Source organism: Callospermophilus lateralis, chromosome 2, assembly GCF_048772815.1.
Source record: "Callospermophilus lateralis isolate mCalLat2 chromosome 2, mCalLat2.hap1, whole genome shotgun sequence".
In the NCBI taxonomy this organism is placed as follows: domain Eukaryota; kingdom Metazoa; phylum Chordata; class Mammalia; order Rodentia; family Sciuridae; genus Callospermophilus; species Callospermophilus lateralis.
This window is the reverse complement of record NC_135306.1, coordinates 153,664,666-153,682,932: the sequence shown is the minus strand read 5'-3', so window position 1 is coordinate 153,682,932 and position 18,267 is coordinate 153,664,666. Positions and strand designations below refer to the sequence as shown.

General features: G+C 38.3%; 3 protein-coding genes across 3 annotated transcripts; 2 read left to right on the top strand and 1 right to left on the bottom strand.

Annotated features, from left to right (window-relative positions):
- The first annotated feature begins 563 nt into the window (after positions 1-563).
- On the top strand, positions 564-1,511 carry LOC143391401 (olfactory receptor 51I2-like). The gene has a single exon (XM_076844105.2). It carries the CDS (start codon positions 564-566, stop codon positions 1,509-1,511), a length of 948 nt encoding a protein of 315 aa, XP_076700220.1.
- A 9,123-nt stretch (positions 1,512-10,634) lies between these two features.
- LOC143391400 (olfactory receptor 51I2-like) lies at positions 10,635-11,579 on the top strand. Its single transcript, XM_076844104.2, has one exon. It carries the CDS (start codon positions 10,635-10,637, stop codon positions 11,577-11,579), a length of 945 nt encoding a protein of 314 aa, XP_076700219.1.
- Positions 11,580-16,906: 5,327 nt separating this feature from the next.
- Positions 16,907-17,863, bottom strand: LOC143388803 (olfactory receptor 52D1-like). Its single transcript, XM_076842321.2, has one exon. It carries the CDS (start codon positions 17,861-17,863, stop codon positions 16,907-16,909), a length of 957 nt encoding a protein of 318 aa, XP_076698436.2.
- Positions 17,864-18,267: the final 404 nt, after the last annotated feature.

Here is an 18,267-nt window from a genome sequence, read left to right as displayed (position 1 = left end):
TATTTTCCAGGCATCCTACAAAGACATGGTGGGTCTTGGAATATATAAGGACCTTGGGATTGAATGGTATTACAGCATTCATATTTTTGTATGAATGTACAAAATGTAATGTAATGTAATGTAACTTTGACACCAGAAAACTTGGGGTGATTCCTTTCTCTTTTTTGCACATTTGTTCACAAATCTTGTAGAATGGCTGTAAATATTAACATTTCTAGTACATTAGTTATGATCATAGCTCTGAAATTTGAATTGTCTGAAAGCTTGCCAACAGAATGTTCCTAAGGCAGATGTCTAATTGTCTACTAGTGAAAACAAATGAGATGGGTAACTGCCCTGAAATCTACTCTTCTGTAAGTGGTTTAAAAAAGAAGCCTTCATTTCAACAGCTATTACTTCATAATCAACTGCCCATTCCATCAGTGAATTTCATGAATGGAATCGCAATTTATAAACTCTGGCGTTGTTTTTTTTTCCTCTCTAGGAACAGTAACAATCTTAAACGTACGGTGTAGTTTCTCTGAAAGATCCACCTGACTGATAACTAATGTCCTCATTCTCTCATGGGCAACTTCAGGATCAATTCCTCTGATGCTCCCAGCTTTATTCTGACTGGTTTTCCAGGGATGGAGGCAATGGAGCCCTGGCTATCCCTTCCTCTCCTTTTATTCTATGCCATCTCTATCGTGGGCAACAGCCTGATCCTCCTCATTGTAAAGGAGGAAGAGAGCTTGCACCAGCCCATGTACTACTTCTTGTCCCTGCTCTCAGTCAATGACTTGGGAGTGTCCTTGTCCACACTGCCAACTGTGCTGGCTGCCCTCTGCTTCCGTGCCCGAGTGATCACCTTTAATGCTTGCTTGGTTCAAATGTTTTTCATCCACCTCTTTTCTTGGACAGAGTCTGGCATCCTTCTGGCTATGAGTGTCGATCGCTACGTGGCCATCTGCAACCCGCTGCGCTATGCTGCAGTGCTCACCAATACCCGCATCCTGGCCATGGGCCTGGGGACTGTCCTCCGCAGCTTTGCCCTCATCCTGGTCTTCCCACTGCTGCTGCACAGACTGCCCTTCTGCCACGCCCAGAATGTTCTCTCCCATGCTTACTGCCTTCATGTGGATATGATTAAATTGGCATGTACTGATATCTCCCTCAATAGCCATTATGGGCTGTCTATTGTGCTGCTCACCTTTGGCCTGGACTCTGCACTCATCCTCATCTCCTATGCACTCATCCTGCGATCAGTGCTAGCCATTGCCTCTCGGGAGGAGCGCCTTAAGACCCTCAATACGTGTGTGTCCCACTTCTTGGCTGTGCTCATCTTCTATGTGCCCATGGTCAGTGTGTCCATTGTGCATCGCTTTGGGGCTGGCTTACCCCATGCTGTCCATATTCTAATGTCCATCCTCTACCTCTTTGTGCCTCCCATGCTGAATCCTGTCATCTACTCCATTAAGACAAAGGAAATACGCCGCAGACTGTTGAAGATGCTTTTCAGGTTCAAGCTCTGACTCCTTGGCAGATCTACAAGCATAGGGTGATCTTGTGATGGGAGAATCGCCAGGCAGATTCACAGTAGGAACAGAACAATCAGGAAATGTGGGCGACGCCCTTCAAGTTCTAGGATTAATTCTTGTTTAAATAAACATCAGGCTGGTGCCTGCCAGGGCTGTCTTGGGTTTTAACCACAAATTGCTGTATCAATATTCTCTAGAGGCAGAAAAATGGTCTTTTGTGAAAAATAATCACAAGAATGCTTAGCATCCTCACAGGGATTTTCAGAGGAGTTGGGAACAAAATTAAAGATTTTAGTTACATTCTGGTTTTGGGCCTGCACAACTCTTAAGGAGACAGGCACAAATAGGAGTGATTAAGTGCTAGGTATATAACATTTCCAATGTGTAAGTTTAGTGTGGGTGGTTGATTTTTGATCCTGTCCTCAGCCAGGGTCTTTGCCAACACGGTATTTGAAAAAATGTGGCTTTGACAGCTTTGGTATTGAAGTAGTCAGAATTGGGCTTTAGGATTCCCAGGATTTCTTTTCACAGGGGAGGCCAGGAAGGATGCAGGCACTTGGCTTCATTTCCAGGAAGCCAACAGCCCTTAGCTTCTCTATCTCCTGAGACATTTCCCTCTCTCTTTCATATCTGTCTGCTTTCCCTTGATAGAATCTGAGCTTCCAAGGGTAGCAGTCTTCTCTTATTGTACTCTGTCCATCCTCAGGAAATCTCCCAAGGGCTTTCCATTTAGATATCTGGTGGTGCTTGTGTAATAATGCAAGAATAAGTGAACAAGTAGCTGAGTAAGTGATAATGAATAAATGAGAAGATAATGATTGAGCAAATTAATAGATATGCATATAAACTCTCTTCTCAAATTAGAGAAGAAAGTTTATATACTGCTACCCTTGGAAGCTCAGATTCTATCAAGGGAAAGCAGACAGATATGAAAGAGAGAGGGAAACATCTCAAGAGATAGAGAAGCAAAGGGCTGTTTCATTTCTGAATGTTTCCTCTTTCTCTAGACTGCACAATTCCCCCCACAGAGACAGTATAAAATGAGAAGATCCTCTATAAGTTAATGAACCTCTATATGTCTTAATTTTTTATTTATAAAATGATATAACAATCTCTGATTTTCTACTTCATAGGCTTGTTTTGAAGTTAACTAAAGTAAATTGCTCTAAAATTTGTATAATATATAAATATTCAGCTTATTTCCTCATATTATTATCATTATTGTTATTGTTATTATTATTAATAGTACTAGTAGTATCTTTTTTGTGGTACTGAAGATTGAATCAATGGCTGCTTTTTCCACTAAGCTATATCCCCAGCCCTTTTTATCTTTTAATTTTGAATGGGTCTTGCTAAGTTTCCCAATCTGAATAAACTTGTAATTCTCCTTCCGAGTTGCTAGAATTACAGATGTGCACCCCTGTGTCTGGTCCATTTTCTCATATTATTTTTATTCAGGAAGGACAAATGGACCATTCTGTCCAGCTTCAAAATATCACATTCACAAACCATTGTCTAGTATTTTAAGAATTTTCTGTAATTTAACCTTAAGTAGTACTGTTTATCACCTGTTTTATGTTCCCACTGTACTCAGAATATAATTTAGTCATATTGGTTTGGTTAATTTATCTTCTCTATTAGACTATAAGCAACTCATGTCCAGGGAGCATGATCTTATTTAACTCTTGAGCCTTTAATACAAGGCCTTAAACACTTCAGACTCACAAAAATATAACTAAGAAATGAATTTAAAATGATTATATTTATACAACAGTAATACACCAATAGAATGCAGGGAAATGATTGTATTTGCACATATTTTCATACCAGTATGTTCTTTATAGTTTAATGATTATAATGACCTATACTGTTTTACTCTAAAATAGATTTTAATTTTACTGAAGTACAGTTTTATGTGAAATTTTGTTATTGATCAGTCGAAATATCATATGCATTATAAATGAATAGAAACAAAATAGTAGCCAGGCCTAGTAGTGTATGCCTGTAATTCAAGCGCCTCAGGATGCTGAGACAGGAGAATCATGAGTTCAAAGTCAGCCTCAGCAACAGCAAGGCACTAAGCCACTCAGTGAGACCCTGTCTCTAAATAAAATACAAAATAGGGCTGAGGATGTAGCTTGGTGGTTGAGTGCCCCTGAGTTTAACCCCTGGTGCCTGCCCCCCGCCCCCGCCACACTTTGAATGTTTATATTCCTTATACCTTATGTATATCTGGTCTAACCTATGGCATTTTACTAGAGTGATGTCATTGTTTATGACTTTTAATAGGTGTTTAAATAAATATTTTTGATGGATGCTGTTTAATGATGTTGAATCTGTCACAACTATGACATAATAAAATTATTTCTATAATATGTGAAAAATGTGATTTCACTATCAGTACCTTGACTTTTACTTTTAAATTCAAAGAACTCTGAAGCAGAAGCAGTGGTTTAGCCCTTTTATGTTCCAGTGGAAGGGACATCTAATTTAATATTTTCCACAACACATTCCATAAGTAATGACAGTCAGAATCCATCTCTTGATTTTGGAATCTTCCTAGTCTGAAAGGGGCTCAACAGATATTTGCTGTTGGCAGTTGTCATCTTCTCAGTTGATTAATTAGAGTGCTCATGGCTCTGTCCATACTTGTCATTTTCCCATCTGGAAATTAATTCCCTAGTTTGTCAATGAGAGCTAGGAGTATAGTGACATTCTTATCATCACATGGCCCTTGTCATCAAGGTCATCAGATACTTCTGGTCCTATACCTTGGCTTTTTTAACCTCTTCCTTTGATTCAGTCTTCACTGCTCAGAGAGTTTGAGTGGTTTCATAGTCCATGCTTCCAATGTTAATTATGCCTGGTGTCTTTAAGAAAGACTAGGAACACCAAGTCTTGGGTGAGGAAAGCTCCATAATTAGTTCCTTGATTAAGATATATTATATTTCCTGAGAAGATGAAAAGGATCAGAACTGTCACTTTGTGTCATTTATAACTAAACATCCCCAAGTACAATAAGGTCACTTAGTAGTGCCCAAAATATATGGCATAGAAGTTCTTTTTTGGGGGGGGTACTGAAGATTGAATCCAGGAGCACTTTACCCCTGAGCTTCATCTCTAGCAATTTCCATTTCTTATTTTGAGACAGGGTCTTGCTAATTTGCTGAGCTGGCCTCATACTTGAGATCAAACTGCTTAGGATGCTGGGGAAAAAAGGCTGTTATGTTTATTCAGTCTCCCAAATCATTGGGATTATAGGCTTCACTTATGCCTGGCAGCATGGAGGTTCTTTACAAAGAGTTGAGGGAAGGAGAGAAAAACTGGGTTCCATGGGAATGAAAAATATGGTGTCCAATGAAAATAGCCTGGAGGACATTACATTAAATAAAATAAAGGAGTGACAGAAAGAGAAATAGCCCATGATCTCATTCATGTGTGGAATCCCCGGCTGAACAGAGCATTCATCACCTGATGATGGGTGATGGATGGGGAGAAGCTGGTGCCTGGGTACATTGTTAAAATGAGACAGAAGGAAAATGTTCTGGTTTCTTATGGCATAATAAGGTGATTACAATTAAAAAGAATGCATTGTATATTTCAAAATAACTAGAAGAGAATTTTGAATGCTCTTACCCAAAGAAATGATAAATGCTTAAAGTAATATGTATGCTAATAACATTTATTTGATCATTACACTATATATATATATATATATATATATATATACACTAACATGTAACATAGTACCCCATAAATAGATATAATTGCTATGTGTCAATCAAAAATAAAAGTAAAATAAAAATTACCTTTTAAAGTAGAACACGAATTGGAAGAAACTTCAGCAAACAAATGTGTATGACAAAGAGAAGAAGGGCATGCGATCAAGGAATCAGGATTGCTTTTAAAATTTTGTGGTGCTGGGTATCTAACCCAGGGCCGTGTGCATGCTAGGCAAGTACTCTACCACAGAGCTAAGAATGTGCTCTCCTGTACTAATATCCTGATTCTTGGATTTTACCACGCCCTTCGCACCCAGGAATCAGGATTTTCATGCAGCAGAGCAGTAAGGCAAATCCATTGGTGTCAGCTGCATAACAGACCTGACAACTCATACTGAGAGAAACAAGAAAAAATGGCTCTATATGGAAGTTCTCAAGAAAAGAGCCTTTGGTAGGAGAGTAGTGAATTAAAAGGGTGGACAGATTTGAGGAGATGATAAAATCAATGGTTTCATTAAATAGTCCAAATGGTAATGGACACTAGATTTTGTTTAAGAAGCTTCTATATTTACATTTCATATTTTCTTGCCTCTCAAATCACCCACACCACTTGTTCTGATCACTTACTCCTATCATATAACCTTTCCTTTTATTTAGGAAGAATGTCAGTGTGATTAGATAGGAACTCTGAAATTTCTATTGCTCAGTCTGAGTGTGTGTCCTCTCTTCTACTCAAAGCAATGTTGAAATGTCCCTATTCTTCAGAACTCTTGACCCCACCATTGTCACCATTCATAGACTTCATAGGTGAATTTCTAATATCTAATTTCTTCTTTGAAGCCTTGTATGTTTTACCACCCATTCTTTGGAAACAATAGTTCAAGTAATGCAGTGGTTCAAGAGACACAGAAAATTTTAAGGCAGAACAAAGAAGAACTTTCAGTATTCTAAGGCAGTCATAGAAGGTTTACAGGTGATTCCCCTTTCAAGGTCGATCCTTGCATTTGTGTTTTCCAGTCTGTGAGGAATAATCCTTTTTTGTTCTCTGCCTTTCTCTCCCTCCTGCCTAAGGCTTGATGTGTTTGCTTTCTATTGCTGTCATAAGAAACGATCACACACTTAATAGCTTACAACAAAAAAAATCTCATAGTTTCTGTAATTCAGAAATCTGGGGAAGAATCTGCTTTGAAGCTCACTTGGGCTGTTGGTTTAAGTCAGTGCTCTGTAGGGCTGAGGTTTCCATTCCCTTGGGAAGGATTCAGCTGTGGCTTGCCCACATTAACTCTTACGCTTTCCAGTTGAGTCCTTCAAGTAATGATGGATGAGTGCCTCTTATGCTTTGAATTTCTGACTTACCTGTCTCATTGTTGTGACTCTAGCCTTAAAAATTCTGTGCTGTTAAGGGCTTGTTGTGATTTAATTAGATCCACCTGAATCATCCAAAAGGAAAAAGAACAATCCCCATCTTAAGATGCATAATCTTAACAGAGTCCTCAAAGTTCCTGAAACATAGTATATTCGTAAGTTCAGAACATGGGCGTGTTTGGGGAGGCATTCTGTGTGCCATATTCACCTCAATAACGTTCACTTATTCTTTAAGAGATGACAGCGCTGCTAAGTGACCTGGAAACCTCCTATGAGTGCCTTAGAATATTGCATGTTTTCCTTTGTTCTGCTGTAACATTTTCTCTGTGTCTCTTCATCAATGCATTGATTGAACTATTGTCTCCTTAAAAGTTCCTCAAGCTAGACTATGAATTGATATACCTATTCATCTACATATACCCATGACTAATATCATGTTCGTATTTATTTTTACTTGTCTTTTATACATCTTATTCCATAGATGTCACACCTAAGGACAGTGACAGTTGAAAAGTTGTTTCTTTTTAATTTTTTTTTTTGTGGGAAAAGTTATAGAGAAAGATATCGGACAAGGAACAGTGGACGCTGAATTCTGCCAAATCCCTGTGTACTGTGCAGCTTTCAGGTGGGTTCCTCTCCTGGGTGCATGAGGTTGGTGTGACTATGGGAACATCTAAGAGTTAACTAAGGAGTCACTGAATCCTGTGTTCTAGTTTATCTCTGAAAGGGATTCTTGAAAAGTGCCTGCATTTTCTTCTTGTTAGTCTCAGAGGAACGCTGGGTACGTGAGAGGGTCTTTCTAAAGCAACTTTCTTACTGGTTTGCTCCAAGTGTGAGCCTGCACTCTTCCTTCCAGCTGTATCTGTTGGTGTTTTCCTAGAATTCAGTTGTTCATGCTACTCCAAGGATTTATTCTTATTATTCTGAACACAGAGGTCAGTGTCCATCTCAGGCACTTTACTCTCAGGAGTTAATTTCTGGAACTGAAACATAATCACCAACCTCCACTGATGCTGTATGGCAGCTAGTAGGGCTTCCTGCTTCCCACACAGTCACTCCCTTAATCATCCCAATCATTCTGGACATGAGATTATTAACTATGGGTGAAAAAATGAAACTATGGCTTCGAGGTTTTTGTTAAGACCAGTGATGGAATCTGAACTCCAACTCAGGTCTACCTTCTCAAGGCAGGTGGTTGAATCTTGAGTCCACATCAGTTGCTGAACTTTATTAAGTAGCCCCTTTCACCCTTGCTGTCTCTCTACTAAGTATTTAATAAGCATTTGTGAAGAAATCAACACAGTGCTATATTCTCAATACCTCTTAAAAAAGGAACACATTTGATCTATAGTCACATTCTGTGTTGGTCAGGCATGGCACACCAGTGTTTTCATCATGCTGGGGGTCAATTTTACATGTTCTAGTAAATTCAAATGCTGAAATTTATTTATATGGCTTGAGTTTTCTTTATAGTGTTCTTTTTATCCAGACTTCCAGAGGGTTTGATCATAGGTGTATAGTGGGCAGGACATAAACTAAATTAGATGAGAAAGATATGACTATTATTTGGCCACTAATGAGGTATATAATTGAGATATCTAGTCAGATACTTCCAATTATTCCTAAAATGAGGGTTTAGTTACAAAGTTCAGATCATTCCTGCTCATGGGACATGAAGTGCCAGTCAGGGAGGTGTGGAGCACTGCTGATGTTCTATATTCCCAGAAGTCCATGAGCACCTGCGCTGATAACTTCCACTGCACAAGGGACTTCCTGGAAGCAGCCATATACTTCTCAGGCCAGTGAGTTGCCAGATGTAACTGTGGGCTATTAGCAGGGCATGCAGGAGCCCCAGTACTGCTCTTCCTGTCAAAGCAAGATCTCTCTCAGGTAAGTAAGTTGAAGTTTCAGAAGCTCCAAATTCAGATCATAAGCCACCTATGCTTATCTTAGAAATCCCAAGTGGTAAGATATACTGAATTCCCTGCACAGAATTCTCTCAGATAGGTATATTGAAGTGTTAGAAACTCCAAATTCAGGTCTTGAGAAATTCTGTTCTTAGATATCTTGAGGGCTGCAATATAGCAATCTGAAGAAAACTCTGTCCCTACTTCAATTTACTTATTTATGTAGATGCTTGCTCTCTCTCTCTCTCTCTCTCTCATCACCTTCCCACATCTGTATTTTCTATCCATTGCTCTTGGTCTCTGAAATAACCAGGTTTTCCACTTTCCATGTTACTCTCTCAAAAGAAATAGCCCTCAGGTTGAACTTTGGGAGGAGATGCCCTGATGTTTTTTAGGAGATGCCTATGTTTTTTTCAGGATTCTGGCTGTTTAGAAGCTATGTGGAAATATTCTACTAATGCTAAAAGATTCCAAAATAGGTGAGTTTTCTTTTTAATTACATAGAGAAGTAAACAAAAATGCATAGGGAAAAGCTTACAGATAAGTAAGAGGAAGGGGGCCTAAGAATGTAGCATGAAGAAAAAAAGTACATCCTGAGAACAATGGAAAGAGGAGCCTTGAATGTAGGTGCAGCAAAAAATAGAGATGGAAGGCTGGAGGTGAGGATGTAGAGTAGGAATCAAAGTTCAGAGTTGCACCCTCTTCAGTCCTAAGCCTTTGATAACCATCCACTTTGGATTTTCACTAACCCCCGATGAAGCCCTTGCACTAAGAACAGCATTAGTAGGGACTGAAACCACAAATAAGAGTCAGAGCTGGGTTTTTGGAAACGGTGGTACGGAGCTTTTATTCACAAGATTCACAAGGCTATAATGCAGGGTAGACAGAGAAGTGTACACAATAAGATCTGTGTTCTCGACTTCTGTGGGGTGGGGAGCTTCCCCTCTACTGGTTTTGATCAACCAAGTATTAATAAAGAAGGGCATCCTGGACCTCAGCCATGGAAGATGTTTTGAACAGGTATTTTTCTGCAATCAGGGAAATTCTAGGACCATCCTGTTTTAAGGCTTAAAATGACAGCATGTAGACATATCTGGATATGCTCAAGAAAAAGGAAAAGAATTTTGAGAAAAAGGAGAGAAATATTGATTTAATGCTGACCATTAAAGGACTCATTAATTCTAGGTTAATAAGTTTGAATTTGGTCATTTGACAATGAAAGGACCATTTAAGGTTTTAATAATAAAATTGCATTTTTGCATTTTTTAAAAAAAATATCAGTTCCACTTTGGTTAGAGATGACTTAGAGATAGGCTAGGGATCGATTAGAATGCAGTTATTACAGCATAATAATGTGATATCTTGTGCCTGAAGTGTGGAAGGAAATGAAGAAAGGTGCCAACAGAGGCACTTTGGGGTCAATATTTTCATCAACTGTTATCTTGTTTAATGCAGTGGGCCAAGGAAAAGGAGGCGGCAAAGTGATATAGAGATTTTAAGTCTTAGTCTTGGGCATAATGATGATATCATTATCAGAGGAAAAATAGATGAAAAGTAAATCTGTGGTAGACAAGTAAATATGAATTCCACAGTTTCAAGAAACACAGTGGATTTGATTTTGAAATTAATTGGTAAAAAAATTACTTTCAGCGAATTAAATTCCTTCAGGGAGAAAAGCAATGATGAATGGATTGAAGAATGAAGCAGAAGGAAGAAACCTGGAAGTCCAGCACATCTTGATGAACAACTCCAAGAATATCCATTTTTCTGGGCATTTATCTTTCATCTGGATGAGCGGATGGAGGAAATTAGTAACTACGGAGTTAGGGAACTGGGAATCATAGAGAGATAGTGGAGGCTCAAGACCATACAAAAAGATTGGGAAGAGGCAAAGGTTGTGGTCTAATGAGTAAGTGGTTTGCTCTAGAATGGGCATAAGAATTGAGGAAGTAGTGACAAGGAGAGTTTTGTCTCTTGTTTTGAAAAAATGTTACCCATAAATTGAACAGATAATTATAGTTTTAATGTGAGGAAGAGTGCTAGACACAGGTATAAAGGAATATAAACTGTACGTTTGTCTTCTTTGTGGGCCAGTGACCCTACCATCTAGGCAGGAGTGCAGCATGGGAGGAGACACCCACAACAGCTCAGGGTTGCCTCCTTTCACCTTGACAGGGCTCCCAGGGCTGGAGGCCTCCCAGCACTGGATGATTTTGCTCCTGGGACTGCTCTACACTGTCTCAATCGTGGGCAATAGCCTGATCCTTTTCATTATCAAGGAGGAGCAGAGCTTGCATCAGCCTATGTACTATTTCCTGTCCCTGCTCTCAGTTAATGACCTGGGTGTGTCTTTCTCCACGCTGCCCACGGTACTGGCCACATTTTGCTTCCAAATAAGAGAAATCAGTTTCAATTTCTGCATGGCCCAAATGTTCTTTATTCATTTTTTCTCTTTCATCGAGTCTGGGATCCTGCTGGTCATGAGCTTTGACCGCTATGTGGCCATCTGTCACCCCCTGCGCTATGCTACAGTGCTCACTGATGCCCGTGTGGTGCAGATGGGCATGTCTGCTGTTATCCGCAGTTTCTGCATGATTTTCCCTCTGCCTTTGCTTCTGTTGAGGCTGCCCTTCTGCAAGGCCAATGTGCTCTCCCATGCCTACTGCCTGCATCCAGATCTGATCCGCCTGCCCTGTGGTGACGTCACCATCAGTAATATCTTTGGTCTAGTCATTGTCATCTCTACCTTTGGCCTAGATTCTGCACTCGTGTTCATCTCCTATGTGCTCATACTGCGTTCTGTGCTTGCCATTGCCTCCAGGGAGGAACGACTGAAGACACTCAACACGTGTGTGTCACACATGTGTGCTGTGCTCATCTTCTATGTGCCCAAGGTTGGCGTGTCCATGGTTGCTCGCTATGGGAGGCATGCCCCACCCTATGTACACACACTCATGTCCCTTATTTATCTATTTGTGCCTCCGATGCTCAACCCTGTCATCTATTCCATCAAAACCAAAGAGATTCGGCGAAGGCTTTGCAAAATTCTTCTGAGAAGGAAATTTTGAGCAAGAGACATGCTGAAAACCCAGGTCCTGAGGATGTTTCCCCTTATATCCACAAATCGAAGCTTACAAAACTTGCTTTGATAAGGAATTTTAAATATGCCTCTGTCATGTATGTTACTGTTGGGATTCCTGTCATGAAATGTTTGATGACAGCCTTGCAGTCATTCATAAGTAAGCCAAAAGCATTTCATGGTAAAGTGGGCCAGAATTTATTGAAAAATTTTGTTCGGCTTACTTCTTTTAACACAGGAAATTAGTGTCAGTTTGGAAACAATTGTAATGCAGAAAGGATTTTCAAAATTAAAAATTATGTTCAAGAGATGTTATAAGATGACACACATAGAATCATGATGTATGCCAGTATTTATTTATTTATTTAATATACCATACACTATTTACGTGAAGTAAATGTAATTGCAAGGATCAAGATTTTAAATAATACTAAAATTTGGCAAAGGTTATATTATGATTTAAATTGTATGTCTTTGTGTATTCAGCAACAAGAAAATAATAAGGTAGAATTACTATAGTACATTGTGTAAAATCCAATATGTTCTCCCAAAATTCATGGTCTTATAAGACTATGGGGGTATAACTTTATGACAAAAAAGATAAAATTAAATAAATAAAATATTTAATTTAAGACACTATGAAAAAATAAACACTTTGAAAATGATTGAAAATACTTAAAGTTACAAATTAATATGAAAGGAAAAGAGAAAACAATTTAAAAAAAAACCTAATTTTTTAACAAGGTTGTAAAATTGATGAACATCTGGAAGATGAAATCAAATGAAAATAAAATATCACACATATTAACAGTATGGAGATATTTGTAAATTATGGAGGAAAGATCTATGAATAATTTAAATCTTGATTAAATTGATATTTTGGGAAAAATAATAAAATGTAAACATATGAAGAATTAAATGATGATTGAGGAAGAAATAATTAATTATAAAACAATTATTCTGCCTTTTACATCTAAAACATTATAATACAAAATCCTTTCCTTATTCTCCCAACAAAATTTTAAGAAATTTTACAACTTGTAATATATTAAATGATAAACAATACTGGAAAGCTATACAACCTTGTAAATATAGGCCTGATAAGTTACATGGAAAAAAATATCAGCAAAAAATACTATAAACTAAACACACTAATGACAATATAGGTATAAAGAGTAGAAGTTGTGAAGTCATTGAAACAACATGGAAAAAAGAATGATGCACATATATTTTAGAATAAAAAAATTATTTTCTGAAATGTTGCAATATGAAACTTATCAAGTAAGAAGTGTGATAATAAATTTGTAATCACTTATAAATTTTTAAATACATGAAGTGAAAAATGATACATTTTAGCTTAAAATAATTTTATTTTCTGTAGATTTTCTTAATGTTCAATATCATATAATTTCTGGCTAAAATAAGAGAAAAACAATTTTTCCTTTTTTCTTTTGGTCTGAGGGATTAAATCCAGGGTCTTTAACCATGAAGCCACATCCCCAGACATTTTTATTTTTTTTAATTTTGAGATAGAGTTTCACCAAGTTGCTTGTAGCTTTGGTAAATCACTGAGGGTGGCTTTGAACCTGGGATCGTCTTGCCTCAGCCTCCTGGGCGGTTGGGATTACAGGTGTGCATCACCTTATCTCGCAATTTATCCATATGATTGAGCATCTTTATATACCTGATTTTTAAATAAATCAGTAATCAATATTATAGAACTTGAACAGGAAATGAGCTATTTCTTCTATTCTTTTATATGTATCTGCACATTAAATCCTGACAACCCTAATTAGACTTTGATGTATTCAATCTTTGCCTGTCAATCACCATTATTTCTTTATTTTATTTATTTTTATTTTATATATGACAGCAGAATGCAATTCAAATCATATTACACAAATATAGCACAATTTTTCATGTCTCTGGTTGTACATAGAGTCCCACTATTAGTGTTTACATACATGTATTTAAGTTAATGATGTCTGTCTCATTCTATCATCTTTCCTATCCTATGCCCCCTCCCTTCCCCTCCCTCACCTTTGCCCTATCTAAAGTTCATCTATTCCTCCCACACTGCCCCCTCCATTCCCATTATGAATCAGCATCTTCATATCAGAGAAAATATTTTGAATTTATTTTTGGGGGATTGGCTTACTTCACTTACCATTATATTCTCCAACTCCATCCATTTACCCGAAAATTCCATGATTTTATTCTCTTTTATTGCTGAGTAACATTCCATTGTGTATATATACCACATTTTCTTTATCCATTCATCTACTGAAGGGCATCTAGGTTGGTTCCACAATTTAGCTATTGTGAATTGTGCTGCTATAAACATTGATATGGCTGCATCACTGTAGTATGCTGTTTTTAAGTCCTTTGGGTATAAACCGAGGAGTGGGATAACTGAGTCAAATGGTGGTTCCATTCCCAGTTTTCTAAGGAATCTTCATACTACTTTCCATATTGACTGCATCAATTTGCAGTCCCACCAGCAATGTATGAGTGTGCCTTTTCCCCCACATCCTCTCCAACACTTGTTGTTGTTTGTATTCTTAATAGCTGCCATTTTGACTGGAGTGAGATGAAATATTAGAGTAGTTTTGATTTGCATTTCTCTAATTGCTAGAGATTTTGAACATTTTTTCATGTATTTGTTGTCAATCATCATTGTTAATACAATCAAATAATATTTATAGATGGAGAGAGTTTGTTCTGGAAGCAGGTTAAAAACACCAACATACAATGTATTGTTAAATGTTGATGCATTTTTGTAGAAATCATATTTGGAAGGATTAATAAAAATTTTATTATTAAATTATTATTGTGAGATTTGGCAAGATATACTTTCTGCTTATCTTCTGTTTTTTTTTCTTTTACACATACATATTATGTTTGAAGTAAAATATGAGACAGAGAGATAGATAGATAGGCAGGCAACTGAGAGTAGCCTGGGAGTTCTAAGGAGCTGAGCCTCTAAGGACGGTTGTGGCATTTCTGCCTTGCTGAAAGAAGCAGAAGAAGGGTTGGATGCTTAAGGCCCTGGCAGGGCCAGCTCATGCACAACAGGCTGAGTCACTGGCACATGCTCTAGGAATGGTGACCTCTGTCTATTCTCAAAAGGTGAATTTCTACTAAGTATTCTCATATCAACATGCTATGCCTCTGTAGGGAAGGATGGCAGGAAGATGGTTTGTGGTGGTCAGAAAAACACCTCTATGGGAAACCTTGCCTTTTCTAAATAAATACCAGTCTCATTTTACTTCAGACTTCAGTAACAAATGATTGACACTGGGTCATCATGTGCTTCAATACCAAGTCATTCCTAGAGGACTGCCATATCTCTTTTGAGTTTTCCCAGAATTCTAGTCTTACCAGGCTGTCACGAACTCCCTGTATCCTCTCTGCTGCCTTCTTCCTGAACCATTGTCCTGTCCCTCTTTCTCTTCTAATCTCACTCAGAGTGCCACACATCTGATCTTTCTCTTCTGAATTCCTCTGTGCCAAGTCATGACTGGCCCTGGCCCAGGACAGCTCTTTGTGCAAGGATTTGCCTCTATACCTGGACTTGGAGCTCCCTGCAGCCAGAGCTGACACTTTTCTTCTGGTATCACCTTGTGGACATGGTAATGATTTTTCCTTCACTTGCTTTCCTGGGTAAAATGTCTCTCCCTTAGTTCATCACAGGTTTATGGCTGTGCCCCCAGCTGAATAGTCTCACTATAATGTAAATGAATAGGAATGAAATCACTAAATATCTGCTATATGCCAAGCACCTACACTGGACTTGTTTTCACTCCTCATCACAGTGGCATGATGCAGATGCCACCTTTTTTTGTTAATTCAACAAAGAATATGACACACACCAATATGATCCATAACACTTTTTCAACAATATTGATAGACTAATTTTTAATTATGTGTATGTCACAGATGCAATGCTGCTGTGTTGAGGTTTGAACTGATAATTAACAAATTAGCAAATAGATAAATGCTACAGATTAAGTTATGTAGATATAATGAAATAGAGTATGCTTTTGTATATTTAAGGATTATTCACCAAGTACTACTCCACTCTGTATTGAGTGCTTGCTGTGTTTCAGACTCTATAATGAACACTTTACTGGGGCTGGAGACAGTTAGGTCTGATGTTTAATTCATGCAACTGGTAAACTAGGAAGCTGAGACTGAAGCTCATGGTCATGTGGATCCATATTTCATATTATTATCCATGATAAAGTGCAAGAAAAAGTATGAGATATTATCCATATAAAAGGAATAACCTTAGACTATTAGTTTCTCTGAATTACAGGCTGTTAATTTAAAATGCAAAGAACAATTGGCAGGAGTATGAGTAGACTTGAATGTTTTAGCACTGAGAGTGATAAAGAACTGAAGGAATATTAAAAAAAAGAACTTGGATTCAGAGGCCAGCTTCCCTGCATCTGAAAAAAGGGATGACTTCATGGCTAAAAGGAAGGGGACCTCAAAAATGAAAGATGGGAGGAGGAATGGGGATGGGAATGAAGAAATTGTGGTTCCATTAAGCACTGGTCATATCTTAAGACTGTTTATGAATGACAGAGTTGCTATGTCATATAGTTATCACAATAACCCAGTGGAGTGAGACAATAAAAGAAAGGTCTCAGAAAAGTTTTTTTTACAGTTTGATCAATAAGGTCAAAAAGGATTCATAACTTAAGTTTTCAAAATTTAATAACTCAACGTATTCCTTACCACAACCTTAAGAGTTTGATATCATTATTATCCTTCCTTAAAAATTGTCCAAACTCAGGCATAGAAACATTTAGCAACATACTAGAGTAACAAGTTTAGTAAGAAGATGAGCAAGAATTCAAATCCAGGAACTCTAAGTTCATACTTTGTACCCTTAACTGCTACCCTATGTGTTGGAGTTCAGATACAAATTCACTCTAATCATTTTTTTTTTCACTTTTTTTGGCTTTTAGACTCATAAGAAATTATTAGTCTCATAATAGGAATAATTTCTCATATCTTATTTTAGAAGCAGAAACTGATTTGCTCCTTAGTAGGTCACAGCCACTTTTGAGACAATAGTGAAAATATTATCATCTTTATGGGCTATTCAGAATTTTTCAAGGAGCCGTGGAAACATAATATGTTCAATGTGATAACCAGTCTCCCATTTCATCTGGTCAATCCACTTCCTTCCAGAATTTCCAACCACATAAACCCAGTCTTGTCATATCACCGATCTCCATTCATGTAAATGCATCTAGCAAGCAATCTTACCCATTTATTATTCTTATCTCCGAGGTCTACTAGAATTCATGTTGAGATCTTCCCCAAGAGAAACAGTCTTAGAAGTCGACTCCGAATCTCCTTGGTTCTAGCTCCATAGATGATGGGATTGAGTACAGGAGGCACCAGCACATAGAGATTTGCCAGAAAGATGTGCACATGCTTGGGAACTCGGTTGTGACCAAAGCGGTGGGTGAGGAAGGAGAAGAAGGCAGGGATGTAGAAAACGAGGATGACACCAAGGTGAGAGCCACAGGTACTCAGAGCCTTGCGTCTGGCATCTTGAGATGGCAAACGAAAGACAGCATGGAGGATAAAGCCATAGGAGATGAAAATGAGGACAGAATCCAGACCCACAGCCAGAAGGGCCACAGTCAGCCCATAGACAATATTGGCAGTGATGTTGGCACAGGCCAGCCGAGCGATGCCCATATGCTCACAGTATGTATGAGCCATGACATGGTGGCCACAGTAGGGCAGTCGCCTCAGCAGGAAAATGAAAGGGGAGACAATAGCTATACTCCGGAATACACCAACAATGCTAATTCTGCCTATGACAATATGGTTGAGAATGGTTGTGTATCTCAGTGGGTTGCAAATAGCGACATATCGATCAAAGGCCATGGCCAGGAGAACTGAGGACTCCAGAGCATAGATAGCATGGACACAAAACATCTGGGCCAGGCATCCAGCAAAGGAAATCTCACCTTCATGGAACCACAAAATGGCAAGTGTTTTGGGCACAGTGGTGGAGCTGAGAGCCAGGTCAGTGAGTGAGAGAAGACAAAGGAAGAGGTACATGGGTGTATGTAGGCCACTGTGTGTCACAATGACAAGGATGATGGCAGCATTGCCAAGCAATGCTACCAGGTACAAGGCACAGAATGGAATTGCAATCCAGATATGGGCAAACTTCAGCCCTGGGATCCCTGTTAGGAAGAGAGTGTCTGGGATATTCTTATCACTGATGTTGGAGGCTGACATCCTTCTTGGCAAATCAAGGGTTCCTTCCAAGGGTTGATGGTATGTCTACCCTGGAACAACAGGCATGTGGTTGATTCACATGAAAAGATGATACATCTATGAAACAATCTATTTAGATTAAGAAAATTATTTACTTCTATTAACTAGTTAAAGCAAATGAAAATCTATCACATATAATCCATATTCCCCTCCCCCTTATGATTATTCTTGCTTACAACATTATATTTTGAGTCCTATAGCTGCAGCACCAGAATAAGTTTTTATTCATTTGCTCAATTTGATACTTTCTATCATATCCTGCAAATAATTCACTGGTGTTTTGTCTATACATACTTAATAGTATTTCTTCTTCTTCCTCTTCCTCCTCCTCTTTCTACCTTCTTCTCCTCTTCCTCTTCTTCTCC